Here is a 22,418-nt window from a genome sequence, read left to right on the forward strand (position 1 = left end):
ATGATGTAGGCGGTTGGCTTTGTATAAATGCCCTTTATTATGTTGAGGAATTTTCCTCCTATTCCTATTTTGCTGAGAGTTTTTATCATGAATGGGTGTTGGACTTTGTCAAGTGCCTTTTTCTGCATCAATTGATAAGATCATGTGGTTCTTGTCTTCTGTTTCATTTATATGATGGATTACATTAATTGTTTTTCTAATGTTGAACCATCCCTGCATACCTGGTATGAATCCCACTTGGTAATGGTGAATTATTTTTTTGATATGTTGTTGAATTCTATTGGCTAGAATTTTGTTGAGGATTTTTACATCTAAGTTCATGAGGGATATAGGTCTGTAATTTTCTTTTTTTGTGGGATCTTTACCTGGTTTTGGTATCAGGGATATGCTGGCTTCATAGAATGAGTTTGGTAGTATTCCGTCCTTTTCTATGCTCTGACATACCTTTAGTAGTAGTGGTGTTAACTCTTCTCTGAAAGTTTGTTAGAACTCTGCAGTGAACCCATCTGGGCCAGGGCTTTTTTGTTGTTGTTGTTGGGAGTTTTTTTTTTTTTTTATTACCTTTTCAATCTCTTCTTTTGTTATGAGTCTATTAAGTTGTTCTACCTCTGTTTGTGTTAGTTTAGGTAGGTAGTGTGTTTCTAGGAATTCATCCACTTTTTCTAGGTTTTCAAATTAGAGTACAATTTTTCATAGTACTCTGATATGATTCTTTTAATTTCAGTTGGGTTTGTTGTAATATCGCCCATTTCATTTCTTATTCTGGTCATTTGCTTCTTTTCCTGTTTTTCTCTTGTCCGTTTGGCCAGGGGTTTATCAATTTTGTTAATTTTTTCAAAGAACCAGCTTTTGGTCTTGTTAACTCTTTCCATTGTTTTTCTGTTTTCTATTCCATTTATTTCTCCTCTAATTTTTATTTTTTGCTTTCTTCTGGTGCTTGAGGGTTTCTTTTGTTGCCCTCTTTCTGTTTGTTCAAGTTGTAGGGATAATTCTTTGATTTTGGCCCTTTCTTCTTTTTGGATGTGTGCATTTATTGAAATAAGTTGGCCTCTGAGCACTGTTTCTGCTATGTCTCAAAGGTTCTGATAGGAAATGTTTTCATTCTTATTGGAGTCTATGATTTTCTTTATTCCATCCTTAATGGCTTCAACAACCCAGTTGTTTTGAACAGGGTATTGTTCAGTTTCCTAGTGTTTGATTTCTTTTCCCTTCCTTTTCTATTATTGAGTTCTACTTTTGTGGCCTTATGGTCAGAGGAGATGCTTTGTAATATTTCAATGTTTTGAATTCTGCTAAGGCTTGCTTTATGACCTAATATGTGGTCTATTCTAGAGAATGTTCCATGTGCACTAGAAAAGAAAATATACTTGGCTGGTGTTGGGTGAAGTGTTCTGTATATGTCTGTGAGGTCAATTTGGTTGATTTTGGCATTTACATCTTGTGTGTCTTTATTGAGCTTCTTTGTGGATGTCCTGTCCTTCACCAAAAGTGGTGTGTTGAAGTCTCCTACTATAATTGTGGAGCTGTCTATCTCACTTTTCAGTGCTGTTAGAGTTTGTTTATGTATCTTGCAGCCCTGTCATTCGGTGCATAAATATTTAATATGGTTATATCCTCCTGGTATATTGTCCCTTTAATCATTATATAGTGTCCTTCCTTGTCCTTTGTGGTAGATTTAACTTTAATGTCTACTTTGCTGGAAATTAATACTTCCACTCCTGCTCTTTTTAAATTGTTGTTTGCTTGATATATTTTTTTCCATCCTTTGAGTTTTAGTTGCTTTGTGTCTCTAAGTCTAAGGTATGTCTTTTGTAGGCAGCATATAGATGGGTCGTGTTTTTTTAATCCTTTCTGCCACTCTCTGTCTCTTTATTGGTACATTTAGCCCATTTACATTCAGTGTAATTATAGATAGGTCTGAGTTTAGTGCTGTCATTTTGATGTCTTTTTTTATGTGTTGTTGACAGTTTCTTTTTCCCACTTAATTTTTTGTGCTGAGTAGTTTATCTTTATATATTGTCTTTTATTTGTTGTTGTTGATTTTGTTTCTGCTGAGTCTCTATTTTTGTCTTATATTTTGTTTTGATGAGTAGGATAGTTAGTTTCTTTTGTGGTTATGTTAATATTTACTCCTGTTTTTCTAAGTTTAAACCTAAGTTATCTCTTTATATCGCCTTGTCTTCCTCTCCGTAGGAAAGACCTATGACTACATTTCTTAGTCCCTCTTTATTGTTTTAATGTTGTCTTCTTGTACATAGTAACATCGCTGTTTCCCTGTGTTGAGCGTTTTTTTTTCTTTATCTTGATTGATTTTTGTGATTTCCCTGTCTGGGTTGACATCTGATTGCTCTGTCCAGTGTTCTATTCTTGGGTTGATACCTGATATTATTGATCTTCTAACCAAAGAACTCTCTTTAGTATTTCTTGTAGTTTTGGTTTGGTTTTTACAAATTCTCTAAACTTCTATTTATCTGGAAACGTCCTAATTTCTCCTTCATATTTGAGAGACAGTGTTGCTGGATATATGATTCTTGGCTGGCAATTTTTTTCCTTCAATGCTTTATATAAGTCATACCATTGCCTTCTTGCCTGCATGGTTTCTGTCAAGTAGTTGGTGCTTATTCTTATTGACTCTCCTTTGTAGGTGACTTTTCGTTTATCCCTTGCTGCTTTTAAAATTCTCTATCTTTGGTTTTGGCAAGTTTGATTGTAATATGTCTTGGTGACTTTCTTTTAAAAGCTACCTTATGTGGAATTTGATGAGCATCTTGGATAGATATCTCCTCATCTTTCATGATATCGGGGAAGTTTTCTGCCAACAAATCTTCAACAGTTCTCTGTGTATCTTCTATTATCCCTTCCTGTCCTGGTACTCCAGTCACTCAGTGGTTATTTCTCTTAATAGAGTCCCATATGATTCTTAAGGTTTTTTCATTTTTTTTAATTCTTTTATCTGATTTTTCTTCAAATATACTGGTGCCACGTGCCTTATCTTCAAACTCTCCAATTCTGCCTTCCACTTGCTCAATTCTGCTCCTCTGACTTCCTATTGAGTTGTATAATTCTGTAATTTTATTGTTAATCTTCTGAATTTCTGATTTCTGTCTCTCTATGGATTCTTGCAGCTTACTGAATTTTTCATTATGTTCTTGAATAACCTTTTGAATTTCTTTGACTACTTTATCTGTGTGTTCCTTGGCTTGTTCTGCATATTGCCTGATCTCCTTCCTAATCTTCTTCCTGATATCTTGAAGAGTTCTGTATATTAATCTTTTGAATTCTGCATCCAGGAATGCACCTTCATCCAGAAGATCTGTTGATTCTTTGTTTTGAGAGCTTGTTGAGATGATCATGGTCTGTTTGTTTATATGACTTGACATTGACTGTTGTCTCTGAGCCATCTGTAAGTTATTGTATTAGTTTATTTTATGTTTGCTTCCTGTATCCTAGCTTCTTGCTTTGTTTTGTTTTGATTTGCCTAAATGGGTTGCTTGAGTGAGCTAGCTTGATTATTTTCACCTTTGAAGCTCTGACATCCTGTCCCCAGATGGCTAGAGCTGTTATCAGGTATATCAGTCTAGGAGTCCATTCAGTTTTCCTGTATGAATTCAGCTCAGGTGTCCAGGTAGCTGATCATCGATTGTGTGGTACAGGCTCTGTCCTACAGTCTTAGAGGGGCAGGGGTGATTGGTGTAAGTACTAGTATCTGGTTGCAGCAGGGGGTCACACCCTGAACAAGGCAGGGAGCTGAGAACCATCCCCCAGGTGTCTCTGAGGAAAGCACGTCCCCGTTCCCTAGAGCGTACAGGTGGGTGGGTTCTGCAGACAGACCATGGGCACCCAGTGCTCTTGGTTGTAAGGACTGGGAGAGACCAGTTATCCTTGGACCCCTGTCGTGGGTACCTGGGTGATGTGAATGGAGCCACCAGTCCTTAGGCCCCTGATGTGGGTAGGTAAGGACCTGGTTTAGTAGGCAAAGAGGTGCCAAAATATCAAATATCCACCTTTCCACTGTACAGCTGAAACGGTTGCAGTCTGCCAAGAAGGGCCTGTTCTTCTGAAATAGGCCCTCACAGGTCCATGCAGGGGGAAAAGGTATTCAAAGTCCACGGACCATTTATGCCTGGACAAGAGCTGCTTCTGTCCTGAGCCCCACCTCGTTAGTGGAGCTGGAAAATTATCTTTTCCCCCAATTGTGAATTTGTTCCTACTCTAAGGCTGGAAGGATGGCTCCGGGTGCTCAAGAGGGCCTATCTCAGGCCCAGGGAAATCAACAGCCACTGAAGCTGGCATGGGGATGGGGGGCATTGTAAAATATACGCAAGTACTTAGCTTTTGCTGAGAGTGCCATTCTTCTCTGGTTCCGGAGGTGTGAGTAGGCTGTGCAGCTGGCTGCTTCTCCCTGAAGAAACTGCGGCCAAACACTACTACCAGCCTGCTGCAGCCGCTTCTGGGAATGGTGCCTGAGGGATCTTGGCGATTCAAGTCCAGTAACTCCTCTCCGCTTCTGAACTATTTCTTCCTCCCCCTGCCGCTCAGTCTGTTTTCTAACTTTGCCTTTGATGTTCAGGGCTCCTAGGTTGTCATAAATATAACTGTTTTACTTGTTTTTTCGGGTCTTTGTTGTAAGAGGGATCACAGGAAGTGTCTGGCTGTTCTGCCATCTTGGCCCCTCCTTCCAGGTTTTCTTATTGAAAGAGTTCTCTGGCTGCAGTGGGGAAAACAGGCCGGGGGTCGAATGTAAGGAGACTGTCCTTAACATGCAGAATGTGTGCAGATGATATTATTGAAGCCATAGTGGCCTTAGGCTTCTATTAGTGCTCTGTGAAAATGATAATTCCTGAGAGCTTCTGGGCTAGGATAGAAAATAGTTATCTCCTTTTCAAGTAGTTGGTAAAAAGTTCATGGGTTGGTGGGGTGAGGAGAGGGAAAGGAATAGAGTGGGAAGAATAGGACTTCATGAAGGCTGGAGTCAGGTGATGAGCAAATAGGAGCTTGAGATATAGGTAGGAAAAGAGAATGAGGGTAGAGGGAGAAAAGGAAATAGAAATGAATTGGAAGAGACACAGTCAATCAATTGAAAATGACCAGTTATGCCTCCTCTGTGCCCAGATAGGCTTGCAAAGGGAGTAGATTTTGTAACTTGATGTAGAGAGAGAAAAATTTCAGATATCACATCTCAGTAGAACCTTGCGCTGTTTTCTCTGGTTTGGGCTACTGCACTAGCCTTGCAGCTATTCCCTCTTGCTTCCTTTCTTGCCCTCTACAGTCCACTCACCACATAGCAACAAGAGGGAGCTTCTAGAAACACAAATCAGATCATGTCTTATCCTATCTTGAAACCCTTCAGAAGCTTCCCATTGCATTTTAGAATCAAATCCAAGCTCTTTATCATGGCCTACCAAAACTTTATGTGATCAGGGCTTTGTCCACCTCCCTAACCACCTCCCCTCCACTCTCTTACCATGCACTGCTACACTGGCTTTTTTTCCTGCTTCTTCAATATGGCAAGCTGCTTTGTGCCCCAGGACCTTTGTTCTTATTGTTCCCTCTACCTAGGACACTTCTACCTAGTCCTTCAGATGACCCAACTCAAATGTCACCTCCTCAGAGTGGCTTTCCCTGACCCCATCCTCAGTCACTCTGTTTCATATGATCCTGTTTTATTTTGTTAATAGCATATTTAACTTTTTTGAAGTGTTCTTATTTTGATTTCTTATTATCTACAATATAAGCTTCATGCAGGCAGGGACTAGGCCAAAAACCTTGTCATCTAGCACAGTGCCTGACATAAAATACCAGGTGCTCAACTGCATGAATAAATAAATGACTCACCTGTATATATCCAAGGTGCCTCTCCTTAAGGAGTTCATGGTCTAGTCAGGATTAGCACAGAGCAGCAGGTGGCCGTTGCTTGACTACACAAAGCTCTCACTTCTATGCTGTTGTGTCTTTGCTCAGAAGTTCCAGCTAGAAAATCTTTCCCCTCCTCCCCACCTAGAAAACTTCCTTTTAACCTTCAAATTTGGCTCCATATCACTCTATCAGAATTTGCCATTCAGCCTTCTCCAGTCACACACACACACACACAAAACAAAACCCACTGCCCTTGAGTCAATTTCTAACTCTATAATGACCCTATAGGACAGAGTAGAACTGCATCATAGGGGTTCCAATGCTGTAATCTTTACAGAAGCAGACTGCCACATCTTTCTCCTGCAATGTGGTTGGTGGTTCCAACTGCCAAACTTTTGGTTAGCAGCCGAGTGCTTAACCTCTGTGCTACCAGGGCTTCTTTGTCTGCTCACAGCACTCACCAAGTGCTGTTACTCCTCCCACCCCTTATTTGTGAAGCATACATGTTTGTCTCTCCTGCTAACCTGAGTGCTCCCTTTGTTGTTTTTTAATTAACTTCTATTGAGTGCTTGTCATGTGCCAGGTACAGTGCTACGTGCTTTCCATGAATTATCTAATTTAAATCTCACAATCACCCCTGAGAGATAGGCATTATCCATTATCCAAATGAGGAAATCGAGACTTACAGAGGTGAAGTAACCTCTAATAAGTGGCAGGGCTGCCTTTGGCTCTGCCATAGCCAGAGCAGCCCTTTGCCACAGGATGTGCCCTTCATCACTCTGCATTACTGCAGCTTGTCTCTGATACCTAACCAGTGCCAGCTCTGAGTGAGCACTTAATAAGTGCTTGGAAAGATAGGTGTGCTAAGGTGTACAAAGGATATATTAGCATGGGGAGAGACTGGAATGAGAGAGGCCAGCTATGAGGCTATTGGTATAATTTAGGATGAGTTAGTGAAGGCCTGATTATTGAATTCTGATGAGATCTCTGGAGGTGATTATTGAAATTTTGAGAGTCAACGGGGTAGTAATAGAGGAGGAAGTTCAGAAAGCTTTACGGAAAGTGCATAGTTTGGGCTGGAACTGGGAACATCTTTCAACTTCACAGCTTTCCAAAGGAACACTGTCAGAACTGAGCAGACAGAAGTGTTGGAGGAGAAGACTAGGGAGAGGTTGGAACCCTCTGCATTTGAGCCAGCTGGTACGGAGACCTGCAGGGGAGTTTAGGGAGGGTGGAGGTAGTGGAGGAGAGAGTAAGTGAACTTGTGCAGTTACCAAGGCGTTTATGTGATCAGTCCTGCTCAGAATGGAAAATTATGCAGAAATCTTTAGAATAACAAACCCTCGTAAATGGATAATAATTGGGAAGCATGGCTGATGGGAAGGGATGTCTTATGGTGGACCTGGGAAAACTCCAAGACGAGTCCCTGAAGGAGACCTGAATTCTAGTGCCCAGTCACTCTGGCACATGTTGGAGCTCAGTAAATATTTGCTGAGTGAATGAATGGCTCTGTAGAGAGCAGGTCACTTTTTCTGAGGGTCATGGCGAGTTTTGGAAAGCAGTCAGTAAATATTTGCTGAATGTTATTGAATAGAAGTATCAACCATGACAGTTTCTCCTCTCAACACATTGCATTGTGCAGTCCATACTCCACTACCCTCTCTCTTGGCTCATAGTCCCCTTCCTCCACACTTAGGCATTCTTTCTTTATATGGGAATTGGGGAGCCTGGGTGCATTCTCTTTGCTTGGCTTTACCAGCTCTGCTGGGGAGCTTCAATAGGAGAGTGTGGGCTGACTTGCCAAGCAGAGAAGTGAGGCAGTTTAAGGGACAATTCAGTCTGCAAATTTACTTCCTTCAAAATTTGTAGATAATTGTCTTAGCTCATGGTTTCCCTTGGCAGGGTAGACAGGGCTCTCAGTAGGCAAGCCTGCCACAGTAATAATCAGGACACAGAAAAGCAATTGTGTTTATTCTAAGTCTGCTGCTAGGTAACAGCAACAAATCTTAGATAATGGAGAGGTTGGTTGTTTCCCATAAGGTAGTAACAAGTTTACTCTGACCTTGGTAGTTAGGAAGCCATGATGTATGTACTAGTTTTACAGGGCTTCCAATGAGTTCATTCTGGTTCAAATCCCTGCTGCGAACTTGCATGTCCACCCCAGGTATACTGAACAAGAATCTACATTTTAACAAGATCCGTACGTGATTCTTATGTATAATAGATTATGAGACCCCCTGCTGTGCAATCTCAGGCTTGGTCCCTAACTAGCAGCATTAGCATCACCTGAGGACTTGTTAGAAATGCAAATTCTTAGTTGGGGTTCAAACTGGATTGAACTGGTGCAAAGCCCTGGTTTTCTACCACTGCTGTAACAAATTACCACAAATTTCCTGGTTTTGATGATACAAATTTATTATTTTACAAATTCTGTAGTTCAGAAGTCTGACACCAGTCTCACCTGGCTAAAATCAAGGTGTTTGCATGGCTGCATTTCTGTCTGGAGACTCCAGGAAAGAATACATTTCCTCACCTTTTCCAGCTTCCAGAGGCCTCATGTATTCCTGAGCTCATAGTCCCCTTCCTCCATCTTCAAAGCTAGCAACATTGCATCTCTCAGACCCTGCTTCTGTTGTCACATCTCTTTCTCTGACCTTACACTTCTGCTTCTCTCTTCTACTTTTAAGGATCCTTGTGATTACATTGAGCTCACTTGAAGAATCAAGGACTATCTCCCTATTTTAAAGGTGGCAGATTAACAACTTTACTTCCATCTGCAATCTTAATTCCCCTTTGCCATGTAAGGTAACATATTCGCAGGTTCTAGGAATGAAGATATGTACATCTTTAGGGGAGACCCTATTTTGCCTACCACAACCTACTAACTAGAAATCTATACCAAACAAGAATGACTTCTAGAGGGATTCAATAAAAGGATCTCTGAGAAACCAGAGCCATTTCTGGATTTTAGGCCACTGGTAGGCTGCTGAAGAGTCATAATGGGGAGCTCGTGGGTATCGAGAGCTCATGGCCGCCAAGGAGAGGAAGCCTGGGCCGCCTGTGCGAGTCATCGTGGAACCTTTTTCTCTAGCTATAGGATGTCTGAGTTCAGTGGGGAAGTCAAATTGAGGGCGTCAGAGAGTTGGGGGTCTGTGGGTCAGGTTGAGTGACAGGGTATACAACAGACCAAAACTTAGAGGCTCTGTTGGGTGAAGGAGAAGGTGGAAGGGAATAAGGAGTTGGAGAATTATTGGAGCTTTGGTTAGTAAAATGGCACTTTGAAGCCCAAGGTTCTGGAGCACTACTAAAGGTTTAAGAAGGTAATAAGGTGGATCTTGAGCTATTTTTGTGGACATTAACCCATGATTGGGTGACCTGAGCTCTCTAAAATGCCCAAATTACTTGCTTTTGGTGATGTTAGTATATAATGAGCCCAGACAGACTTCAGTTGGAGTTCTGCCTATCCGCTTTAGCTCTTGTAAGATCTTAGTCTTGATTTAGGACTATTGTGAAGCTTAGGTGAGGTAAAGTATGCAAAATTCTTAGGACAATGCTAGGCATGTAATAAGTATTCAATAAATATTTATTAATACTAATTTACCAACTCAGTTTGCTAATTAGAAACTCTGCATGTCATCTTTTTTTCAATAATTTTTATTGTGCTTTAAGTGAAAGTTTACAAATCAAGTCAGTCTTTCACATATAAACTTATATACACCTTACTACATACTCCCACTTACTCTCCCCTTAATGAGTCAGCCCACCCCCTCCTTCCAGTCTCTCCTTTCGTGACCGTTTTGCCAGTTTCTAACCCCCTCTACCCTCCCATCTCCCCTCCAGACAGGAGATGCCAACATAGTCTCTAGTGTCCACCTGAGGCAAGTAGCTCACTCCTCATCAGCATCTCTCTCCAACCCGTTGTCCAGTCCAATCCAAGTCTGATGAGTTGTCTTCGGGAATGGTTCCTGTCCTGGGCCAACAGAAGGTTTGGGGACCATGACTGCCGGGATTCTTCTAGTCTTAGTCAGACCATTAAGTCTGGTCTTTTTATGAGAATTTGGGGTCTGCATCCCACTGTTCTCCTGTTCCCTCAGGGGTTCTCTGTTGTGCTCCCTGTCAGGGCAGTCATCGGCTGTGGCCGGGCACCATCTAGTTCTTCTGGTCTCAGGATGATGTAGTCTCTAGTTCATGTAGCATTTTTTGTCTCTTGGGCTCATAATTACCTTGTGACCTTGGTGTTCTTCATTCTCCATTGATCCAGGTGGGTTGAGACTCATTGATGCATCTTAGATGGCTGCTTGCTAGCACTTAAGACCCCAGACGCCAGACTTCAATGTGGGTGCATGTCATCTTTATATTTGTTGATTTTAAAATGGTTAAATACATCAGGACTCAATAAAGGCTGACTTTTCAGACTTTTCAATTAGGCCAGAGATTGGAACTGGGTGGTGTTAGATAAAGCCTTTGAAAACATCCGATCCTTGAGGAGGTGGGGAGGATGAAAAGGATCTTTGGAGAAAAAAATTGAGACTGAACAGCAGGAAAGGAGGGGAAGTCTAGTTGGGCAGGTCCAGAGTGGAGCAGCAGGAGAGGTGTGTCTGGGAGAGAGGGCTCCAGGCTGGCTCTCCACCCCCACTGTAACCTCTGTAACTGCTTCCAGGAGCTGGGGCCGTTTTGTAAGACTCAGCCCTTCCCCACTGCCTTTTAGTTTGTTCATTAACATAAGCCAGAATCTGGTCTACTACTCAGCTATAAGTAATTGATCTTTTAAGGTTCCTAGCAATGCTTTCTCTCTCAAGGTCTGCCTTGTAGCTTCACTGTTTTAATGTATATTTAACTGCCTTAGTTCTTTTTATCTTATCTAGTCCTTGGGTTAGGCAACCCAAATCAATTCACATTTACCAAGTCAGCCATCAGCAAGGTAGGGAAGTACGGTAATGAAAAAAAAAAGATATTTGGAAACAGGGCCTTTCTCTAGTTTACCCTTCTTTCCCTCCCTCCCTCCTTCCTTTCCTTTTTATCCTAAGCTTATATGATGTGGTTCTCATGGTTCTAATCTTTTCTGGGTCACAAGCTTCTCTGAAAATTTGATGAACATTATGGCCCCTTTCCCAAGAAAAATACACACACATATTCCTACGGATCCTCTGAAGCCCATTCATAGATACCCTAGAAATCCATGGACCTCAGGTTAGGAAATCCTCTTTGCCATAAATAATGACAGTACTATATTAGAGGAAACAATAACCAACTGTTGCGGAATCTGCAGAAGTATAGACCAATGAGACCTGATTCTTTTCATTTTTTAATGATTTTAAACAAACTTTGTATATGTTTGAAATTTATGGAACATTTTAAGTATATACCAAAGTAGAGAGACTTGCATAATAAGCCCTTAGGTACCAATGACCTAGTTTCAACAATTAACACACAACCAATCTTGCTTCATTTGTGTCTCTACCCATTCTTTAGCCTACCTCCCCCATTATTTTGAAGCAAATCTCAGCCATCAAAAACTTCAGTATGTATTACCAAAGATAAAGACCCTTTAAAAAAATTGCATAATCACCATATCACAATATTATAACCTTTAAAAAAGTAAAAATAATTGCTAAATATAATAAAATATCCACTCAGTTGTTTAAATTTCTGTGAGTGACTTTTTTTTTTTTTTAACAGTTGGTTTATTTGAACTAGAATCCAAACAAGGTCCACACATTCACGTCTGACTTTTAAAATGTTTTGGCTAATGGTTATTGGCAATGGTTCTTTTTCTTTGGCAAGACAAAGTGGATGGACAATTATTCAGTGAATGTAGGCTGTGGTTAACCAATCTAAATTAAGGAAACTAACAAACAACAACTCTTCTTTCCTTCCAGTAGTGAGTTTTTCAACCTGAATTTTCCAGATGATTGACCTTGCTCTTCATATCTTTACTTTCATAGTCCTAGCCAGTCAGGAAATCAATCAATACTTCCTTCCTTTTTTCTAACTCCCACTGTGTCAAGTATCTGTGGACAGAACCAAGCATTATAATTAATTGGCCTCTGGTGGTGCAGTGGTTAAAGCGATTGGCTGCTAATTGCAGTGTCAGAGGTTCTAAACCACCAGCCGCTCTAAGGGAGAAAGATGTGGCACTCTGTTTCCATAGAGATTTACAGCCTTGGAAACCCTATGGGGTCACTATGAGTCGGAATCGACTAGATGGTAGTGGGTTTCAGTTTTGTCTTCCGGATATTATAAACTGGTGGGGAAGCCAACACACACACACACAAAAAATTTCTCAATAATTTATATGTATTTCTGTGTGTATATATACATATATATAGAGAGAGAAAGGTTGGTGGTTTGAACTCACCCAGAGGCATCTTGGAAGACAGGCCTCTTCATCTGCTTCCAAAGGTCACAGCCTTGAAAACCTCTATGGAGCAGTTCTACTCTGCACACGTGGGGTTGCCATGAATTGGAATTGACTTGATAGTAACTATGAACAACAGACACTATATATATATATACACACACACACACACACACACACACACACATATTGTATGTGTATATATAATATTTTCCCCCACATGTCTGTCAATTTGTAGTACTGTGGGGGCTTACATGTTGCTGTGACGCTGGAAGCTATGCCATCGGTATTCAGATACCAGCAGGGTCACCCATGGAGGACAGGTTTCAGCTGAGCTTCCAGACTAAGACAGACTAGGAAGAAGGACCTGGCAGTCTATTTCTGAAAACCATTAGCCAGTGAAAACCTTATGAATAGTAGCGGAACATTGTCTGATCTAGTGCTGGAAGATGAGCCCCCCAGGTTGGAAGGCACTCAAAAGATGATTGGGAAAGAGCTGCCTCCTCAAAGTAGAGTCAACCTTAATGACGTGGATGGAGTAAAGCTTTCGGGACCTTCATTTGATGATGTGGCACTACTCAAAATGAGAAGAAACAGCTGCAAACATCCATTAATAATCAGAACCTGGAATGTACGAAGTATGAATCTAGGAAAATTGGAAATTGTCAAAAATGAAATGGAACACATAAACATTGACATCCTAGGCATTAGTGAGCTGAAATGGACTGGTATTGGCCATTTTGAATCGGACAATCATATAGTCTACTATGCTGGGAATGACAGCTTGAGGAGGAATGGTGTTGCATTCATCATCAAAAACAACATTCCAAGATCTACTCTGAAGTACAACACTGTCTGTGATAGGATAATATCCATATGCCTACAAGGAAGACCAGTTAATATGACTATTATTCAAATTTACACACCAACCACTAGGGCCAAAGAAGAGGAAATAAAAGATTTTTACCAGCTGCTGAAGTCTGAAATTGATCGAACATGCAATCAAGATGCATTGATAATTACTAGTAATTGGAATGGGAAAGTTGAAAACAAAGAAGAAGGATCAGTAATTGGAAAATATGGCCTTGGTGATAGAAACAATGCCGGATATAGAATGATAGACTATTGCAAGACCAATGACTTCTTCATTGCAAATACCTTCTTTCACCAACATAAACGGTGACTACACACATGGACCTCGCCATATGGAACACACAGAAATCAAATTGACTACATCTGTGGGAAGAGACAATGGAAAAGCTCAATATCATCAGTCAGAACAAGACCAAGGGCCGACTGTGGAACAGACCATCAATTGCTCATGTGCAAGTTCAAGCTGAAACTGAAGAAAATCAGAGCAAGTCCATAAGAGCCAAAATATGACCTTGAGTGTATCCCACCTGAACTTAGAGACCATCTGAAGAATAGATTTGACACATTGAACACCGGTGACCGAGGACCAGACGACTTGTGGAATGACATCAAGGACATCATCCATGAAGAAAGCAAGAGGTCCTTGAAAAGACAGGAAAGAAAGAAAAGACCAAGGTGGATGTCAGAGGAGACTCTGAAACTTGCTCTTGAGCGTCGAGCAGCTAAAGCAAAAGGAATAATTGATGAAGTGAAAGAGCTGAACTGAAGATTTCAAAGCGCGGCTCGAGAAGACAAAGTAAAATATTATAATGACATGTGCAAAGAGCTGGAGATGGAAAACCAAAAGGGAAGAACATGCTTGATGCTTTTCAAGCTGAAAGAACTGAAGAAAAAATTCAAGCCTCGAGTTGCAATAGTGAAGGATTCTATGGGGAAAATATTAAACGACATAGGAAGCATCAAAAGAAGATGGAAAGAATACACGGGGTCATTATACCAAAAAGAATTAGTCAATGTTCAACCATTTCAAGAGGTAGCATATGATCAGGAACCGATGGTACCGAAGGAAGAAGTCCAAGCTGCCCTGAAGGTATTGGCAAAAAACAAGGCTCCAGGAATTGATGCAATATCAATTGAGATGTTTCAACAAAGAGATGGCAGTGCTGGAGGTGCTCACTCTTCTATGCCGAGAAATATGAAAGACAGCTTCCTGGCCAACCGACTGGAAGAGATCCATATTTATGCCTATTCCCAAGACAGGTGATCCAACCAAATGTGGAAATTATAGAACAATATCATTAATATCACATGCAAGGAAAATTTTGCTGACGATCCTTCAAAAACTGCTGTAGCAGTATATTGACAAGGAGCTGCCAGAAATTCAGGCTGGTTTCAGAAGAGGACGTGGAACCAGGGATATCACTGCTGATGTCAGATGGATCCTGGCTGGAAGCAGAGAATACCAGAATGATATTTACCTGTGTTTTATTGACTATGCAAAGGCTTTCCACTGTGTGGATCATAACAAATTATGGACAACATTGTGAGGAATGGGAATTCCAGAACACTTACTTGTGCTCTTGAGTAAACTTTACATAGATCAAGAGGCAGTTGTTGGGACAGAACAAGGGGATACTGATTGGTTTAAAGTCAGGAAAGGTGTGCGTCAGGGTTGTATCCTTTCACCATACCAATTCAGCCTATATGATGAGCAAATGATCCAAGAAGCTGGACTATATGAAGAAGAACGGGGCATCAGGATTGGAGGAAGACTCATTAACAACCTGCATTATGCAGATGACACAACCTTCCTTTCTGAAAGTGAAAAGGACTTGAAACACTTACTAATGAAGATCAAAGACCACAGCCTTCAGTATGGATTGCACCTCAACATAAAGAAAACAAAAATCCTCACAACTGGACCCATGAGCAACATCATGATAAATGGAGAAAAGATTAAAGTTGTCAAGGATTTCATTTTACTTGGATCCACAATCAACAGCCATGGAAGCAGCAGTCAAAAAATGAAGAGACACACTGCATTGGGTAAATCTGCTGCAAAGGACCTCTTTAAAGTGTTGAAGAGCAAAGATGTAACTTTAAAGACTAAGGTGCACCTGACCTAAGCCATGGTATTTTCAATCGCATCATATGCATGTGACAGTTGGACAATGAATAAGGAAGACCGAAGAAGAACTGACACCTTTGAATTGTGGTGTTGGCGAAGAATATTGAATATACCAAGGACTGCCAAAAGAACGAACAAATCTGTCTTAGAAGAAGTACAACCAGAATGCTCCTTAGAAGCAAGGATGGTGAGACTGTGTCTTACATACTTTGGACATATTGTCAGGAGGCATCAGTCCCTGGAGAAGGACATCATGCTTGGCAGAGTACAGGGTCAGTGGCAAAGAGGAAGACCCTCAACGAGGTGGATTGACACAGTGACTACAACAATGGGCTCAAGCATAACAATGATTGTAAGGATGGTGCAGGACCGGGCAGTGTTTTTTTTCTGTTGTGCATAGGGTTGCTATGAGTCAGAACTGACTTGACGGCACCTAACAACAACACATAATATTTTTATATATGAAAGAATTCAGAAAACTAATAAACATTTATCAAAATTCATTTTATACTTACCATGTGCCAGACATTGTGCTAGGTAATAAATACTAGGTACACAGTATTGGGTGAACCTAAGACACGGTACCTACCCTTCTGGAACTTACAGGAGGGAAGGCTATTTACAATGGCAAGCTACTCTGTTGGGCTCTGGGAGAACATAAGGGTGAAAAACGTGTGGCTCCTTCTGTCAGTGGATTCATGATCTAAAGGAGATATAAGCCAGGTAAACAAATACCAAATAAGTTCAAACCTAAAGGCAGGTTTTTTTCCTCGTTCCTTAGAAAGGTCTTGACTTTATATGAGAGGCTTTACAACTTAGGTGGAAGTGAATGGGTATGCTTTGGAAAATTGTGTTAATTGACTCAAAGCACCTCTGGTGTTGAGGAAGACACTGATGTTGAAGGTGCTTTTGAAAACTTAGAATAAAATTATTTTATAAAATGTAAGTGAGAAAAAGGAATATTTCTAATATATTATTTAAAATTATGTGATTTCTCAGTCTCATCTGTAAATATTTCAGTATGTATCTCTAAAAGATTGTTGTCATCAAGTTGCTGTAGATTCCAACTCATAGTGATTCTATAGGACAGAGTGGAACTGCTCTCTAGGGTTTCCAAGGTGCAGCTGGTGCATTTGAACTGTTGACCTTTTGGTTAGCAGCAATAGCACGCCATAGCTCTTAACCACTGTGCCACCAGGACCCCAACATCTCTAAAAGATAAGGGTTGTTAAAAAAAAAAAAAAAACGGCGCAGTATTATAAAGCATCTAGTCAGTGTTCAAATTTCCAATTGTCTCAAATGTCATACCATTAAAAAAAATTTTTTTGTTTGTTAGAATCAGGATTCAAATAAAGTTCACACATAGCAATTGGTTAAGTCTTTTTTAATCTATTGGTTTTACCTTCATATCTGTTTCTCTCTCTATCCTTGCAATTATTTATTTAAAACAAGCAAACAAAAAAGGGAACATTTGTCCTATAGAGTTTCTCACAGTCTGGATTTTGCTGTATTCCTGTGGTGTTATTTTTCATGGAATGCTGCTTCTCTGTATGTTCAATAAATTGGTATTTGGATTTACAGGCTTGATCAGATTCAGGGACAATTAATTTGATTAAGACTACTCATGGGTGGGGAAACCCTGGTGGCGTAGTGGTTAAGTGCTACGGCTGCTAACCAAAGGGTCGGCAGTTTGAATCCACCAGGCACTCCTTAGAAACTCTATGGGGCAGTTCTACTCTATCCTATAGGGTCGCCATGAGTTGGAATTGGCTCGACGGTGCTGGGTTCGGTTTTGGGTTTGGTACTCATGGGTGGTGGTACATTCTGCCATTACCAAACCCAACCCATTGCTGTTGAGTTGATTCCGACTCGTAGTGACTCTATAAGACAGAGCAGAACTGCCCCACAGGTTTCCAAGGCTATAAATCTTTACATAAGCACACCGTCATATCTTTCTCCCGTGGAGCTGCCGGTAGGCACTAACCACTGACCTTTCAGTTAGCAGCTGAGAAACACGTAATGGTTGGTTATCTCTCTTTTTGTGACATTAGTAGCTATTGGAAAAGCCATGCTAAGATCCATTAAAGCTTGCAAAATGGTGATGTTTTATCATTCCTTTTAAAAAATATTGTTCTTTCTTTTTCTCTTCTGTAATGAGAAACTTCTCTCATTTTCTCTATGGTACCACTCTATATGGTGCAGTTCATATGGGAAAGTCAGGATAAATTATTTACAGTTTTTAAAATAATTGGTTGGTTCTCTAGCATTATCCTCCAATGTGACCAATTTGGTAATATGTTAAGTGACATTGTGAATGCATGAGTTTTAACATATTCGATGCCTTCAATTTGTTGCAGTCATTACCCTTATTGATGTTCAAATTGTCCTATTTTTTGCAAGAAATTTCTTTAAATTGGCTCCTGAGTACTTTTGACATGACCCTAGTGGTCTTTGAGAGCTTCTTTACCGTCTGATATGACAAGATCTTTTAGAGTCTTCTTGTACATTTCCTGCCCCAGACCTGTGATCAGCCATTTTTTTCAAGGAGCTCTGATTCCTTTTAGTAGCAATGGTATTTTAAGAGACCACGACCTAGTTGCTAATGATGCTCATTGCTATTGTCTGATTATTTTTTCTAGGCTGTTTGAGTAGATAAACCAAACCCATTGCTGTCGAGTTGATTCCAACTCCTAGCGACCCTGTCCAAAACCCATTGCTGTTGAGTAGATTCCCACTCATAGCGACACTATAGGTTAGAGTAGAACAGCCTCATACGGTTTCCAAGGAGTGGCTGGTGGATTCGAACTGCCGACCTTTTGGATAGCAGCTGAGCAATTAACCACTGTAATGAAATGTAAATTTAAAAATTTTTAAAGATAAAAATGCATCATGTATTCATGTTGATACTTCCAATTCAGGATTATGTACATGGTTTTTACTTAAATTCTTCTTTCTTACAACTGTATCTTGTTTCTCCTCTGGTGAGAATCCCAGTTCTCAATTATACATACAGTGATAGAATAAGTTCTCATAATTTGTCTTACCCTACAATACACGACAGTCTCAGAATAACAACACCAGTACTGCCAACAATATAACTAAAAGCAGCTTAAGATCTTCTCAAGTTTTTTTTATTGGTTGGGTTTATGCCACTAAGGATGTTCAGCCTGTTTATTGTGTTTTCAAGTTACTTGGAATTATTTCTCTTGGAATATTTACACAATCAATTTAGCATTTGTTTCATTTTATTTTTGATTTGCGAGAATTGCTTTTTTTTAATTTAAATTTTGTTTTAAAAATATGTAAAATATTTACAAAATAAGGTATATTCAAAGAAGTCTAGTTTCTATCCTTGTGTCCTCTACTTTATTCCCTCCCTCCCCCATTAAAAAAAAAAATTTTTTTTTTTTTTTTTTTACCCCGTAGGTAAGTACTAAAACATTAGTTTTATGGCTTTTTCTTCCTTTATTTATTTTTAAAATATTTAAAAATACTTACATTCCCAACCCTATTTCTTAGATAAAAGGCAGAAAATAATACACAATTTTCTCCACCTTGATTTTCAAAATATTGTATCTTGGAGCTCAATCCGTGGTAGTAGTAATATGTAATTTTTAAATGTCTATAAAACTAAATAAATAAAATACTCTCAGTAGACATTTGACTATTTCATCTACTTCCCTAAAAGTTTGCTTCATTCAAGTTGATCCCCAAAACTTCTTTTGAACCTTCTCATTGGGAAATGGATTGCCTTGTATTCAGGGTTGCCTTATTTGGAAGCATAGATGATAATTATAAAATAGTAAATTTTGAACACTAAGCTTTTCAAGTAAGGAAGTAAGTAAGGAATCTGGGAGGATCTGAGAGGGTGGTTAGGAATGACTTGATGAGGAGTTTGGGAGAGGGCATGTTAGGTGACTGGACAGTGTGAAATGAAGATGGAAATGTGCACAGTGCCCTTGGGATTGGTAAGCCTGGAGCAGCAGTTTTGGGAAGGGAAATAGGTTGTCAGGGACGTTGGCTAAGATGTCTTTGAAATAATTCAGGTGTGAGGTCTTGATAAGGTAGGTGCCATTATATTCATTCTTTTCACAGAAATTTATGAGCACCTACTGTGTAAAAAGCCTATGCAGCATGCTGGGAGTACAGTGGTGAGAAAGGCAGATGTGATCTCTCCCTCAAGGAGCATAAAGAGATGTTTCATTACCAAAGAGAGTTGCAGTATGTTATGAAGGCACATGGAGTCCCTGCGTGGCACAAGTGGTTAAGTGTTCAACTGCTAACTGAAAGGTTGGCTGTTTGAACCCACCCAGAGGTGACTTGGAAGAAGTGCCTGGTGATCTGCCTCCGAAAGGTCATAGACTTGAAAACCCTATGGAATGCAGTTCTACTCTACAAACATGGGATCGCCATGAGTCAGAAATGACTCAATAGCAACAGTTCCTTTTTTTGTTGTTGTTATAAGGCATATAAATGGGAGGATCTAGTTTGGGGGGGGTGGTAGTTAGGAAGGCTTCCAAGGAAGTACTTTTAGGCTGAGCTCTATGGGGTGATGAATAATTATTAGCTGATGAGTGGGCAGGGGTGGCAGGGAGAAGGTGATAGTTCCAGGCAGAGGGAGCAGCACTTTGGGAAGAAGGTGAGTGTGGTTCTAGAAATGAAAAAGACCCAACCTGATTTAAAGGAGTCCCTGGGTGGTGCAAATAATTAAGCACTGGACTCTTAGCTGAAAGGTTGGAGGTTCAAACCCACCCAGAGTTGCCTTGGGAGACAGGCCTGGTGATCTGCTTCCAAAAGTTCACAGCTTTGAAAACCGTATGTAGCACAATTCTACTCTGACACACATAGGGTCACTATGACTCAACCACTACTAACAGATTTAAAGGGCTGGAGAGTGTGGGGTAGAGTGGATAAAAGATGAAAGTGAATTTTAGAAAATTACAAAGGACTTGATAAGAAAAGGGAGCTATCTCCCTGAAGGCATGTAGTAGGCACTCTATAAATATGGAATGGATAAATAAATAAGTTTGAAATTTCAAATGTTGGTTAGGAAATGATGGTGCAGTGGGTAGAGTAAGTAAATGAGCACTCATTGCCATTGAGTTGATTCTAGCTCATAGAGACCCTATAGAACAGAGTAGAATTGCCCCCAGAGAGTTTCCAAAGCTGTAATCTGTACAAAAGCAGACTGCCTTCTTTCTCTGGTGTAGCGGCTGGTGGCTTCGAACCACCAACTTTTCATTTAACAGCCAAGCACTTAACCACTGTGCCACTCCTTGTGTCTTATAAAGGGTCCAGCATATACTAGGTACTCAATTAAGTGTTTGAATGAATGTATGCATTTTACTATGACTACTTCTTTGTGTTTAAACAGAGACCAGATGAAGAAGCTGTGGTGGATCAGGGTGGGACCAGTACAATTCTTAACATTCACTATGAGAAAGAAGAGTTGGAAGGTAAGAACTGCCGTTTTATATGACTGGGAAATCCTGGCGGTCTGTGTGATTGGGAAACTAGCAAGAGACCCTCTAGAGTGGGAGGACCAGTGCTGGCTTTGCCATCAAAAGACCTAGGTTTGAGTTCTAACTCTTTCTCACTAAGACCTGGGGGAAAAATCACTTAATTTCTCTTAACCTCAATTTCATCATCTGTTAGATAAAAGTAGGGATGATAATATACCCATTTTACCTACCTGACTGGGATATGGTTAGGATCTAACAGCTTGTGAGACAGTGCTTTGAGAACTATAAAGTCCAATATAAATATTAACAAGTCCAGTCCTTGAGAATGCGAAGTGCTCAGTTCGGATTCTTGATTCTTGTCAACTACCTGGAAATATATATAAAATTTTATCTCTTCAAGCTAAATTTACTTTTGTATTGAGAATACTGTCCCATAGTTGGAGAAAAGTGATATGTAACCATCTATTGAAAACAAATTTTTTTAAATTATGGTAAATATATATGTAAGAAGGCGTTTGACCTTTCAACAGTCTTCACACGTACAGTTTAGTGATATTAATTATGTTCATCACGTTGTTCAACCATCACCATTAACCATTCCCAAACTATATCATCACCCTTAACAGAAGCTCAGTGCATGCATGTGTATGTATGTATGTATACATATATGTATAATTTAAGAAAATACAAAAAAAATTAAACTCAATTTGGTTATAAAACCCTGTTTAACCCATGATTGTAAAATGTGTTTTCACTTCATTCCTAATGTTTGCTCTTCCCATGACATGTATACCCACTTCTGCATGGTGCTTTCAGTCTTAATAAGAAAAGAGAAAACAAGTACACCCCTGTAGCATATTCTTCAAGAGTTCACAACACAGAGTCAAACAAAAACTCAATTGAAGTGGAAGGGAAGGAAGAGGCAATTTTCTGACCTGCTCTGTCTCTGTCTAGTTTATCTTACTGAGGCCTTTCTTCCCTTGTTGATTCCCCACCCCCAGCTCCCTCATGACTGTTGCGTGGTGTTCTTCTGCTTTCCTTTTTCCCCGTAAGGCCTCTTTGGGGCTTTAGCAGTTGGGCTCATACCTGGGCGTGGCTTCTGATTAGTGGTAGCACTGAGTTTTATTAGAGGAAGGCTGTTGTCCAGTACACCTTTAATGAGAACCCACATTTGGCTCAAAAGCCTTCGTGAAATCTCTGCAGCATCCCCTGCAATGTTGAAGGCTATGATATAGCAACTTTCTAATGACTGAGACAACATGTGAAAGGTTCGTGTACTGCTTGTTCCTGTGACTTTTTTTTCATCAAAGTTCTACAACCCCCAGAGAAAACTTGTCCTTTGGATGGGGAAAGCAAGAGCTGTAGAGGCTGATTCAGCCTCTGAGTCTGTTACCATCAGAATTTGTGTGGGTGTCTTTGTGGAGGTCATTGAAGTATATCAAGGTCAAGTTTTCCAAGCTATTTTGGCCAGATCGAAGAAGAGCCTTTGTGGGTTTCAGGACTGGGAGAAAGTGAGCAGAGGAAAGGGTGCAAAGGTGGGAAGCTAACATTTGTTGAGCCCCCTTTATGTGTTAGGCATTAGATTAGGCACTTTGTATAAATTATCTTTTTAATCTTCACAGCAACCCAGGGAGGTGGGTATTATTATTCCTATTTTATATGTGGTGAAACTGCTCAGAGTCCTCCAGCCTGATAGGTGAGGCTGGAGTGGAAATCTTGCTCTTCCCACTCTAACATGCTG

At 40.2% G+C, this 22,418-nt stretch overlaps 1 protein-coding gene across 8 annotated transcripts in view; it reads left to right on the forward strand.

The window, feature by feature from the left end:
* The window catches only part of SLC4A8 (solute carrier family 4 member 8), a 141,672-nt gene that overhangs the window by 44,599 nt on the left and 74,655 nt on the right, over positions 1-22,418 (forward strand). For all 8 annotated transcript variants that reach the window (XM_049883109.1, XM_049883111.1, XM_049883110.1 and 5 more), the window contains one exon: positions 20,590-20,671. Coding sequence is in view for 2 of the 8 variants with exons in the window: in XM_049883107.1 (XP_049739064.1) it covers positions 20,590-20,671 (82 nt within the window). In the remaining 6 variants the exon portion in view is untranslated. The remainder of the gene's footprint in view (positions 1-20,589; positions 20,672-22,418) is intronic.

This window comes from Elephas maximus, chromosome 4, assembly GCF_024166365.1.
Source record: "Elephas maximus indicus isolate mEleMax1 chromosome 4, mEleMax1 primary haplotype, whole genome shotgun sequence".
Lineage (NCBI taxonomy): Eukaryota > Metazoa > Chordata > Mammalia > Proboscidea > Elephantidae > Elephas > Elephas maximus.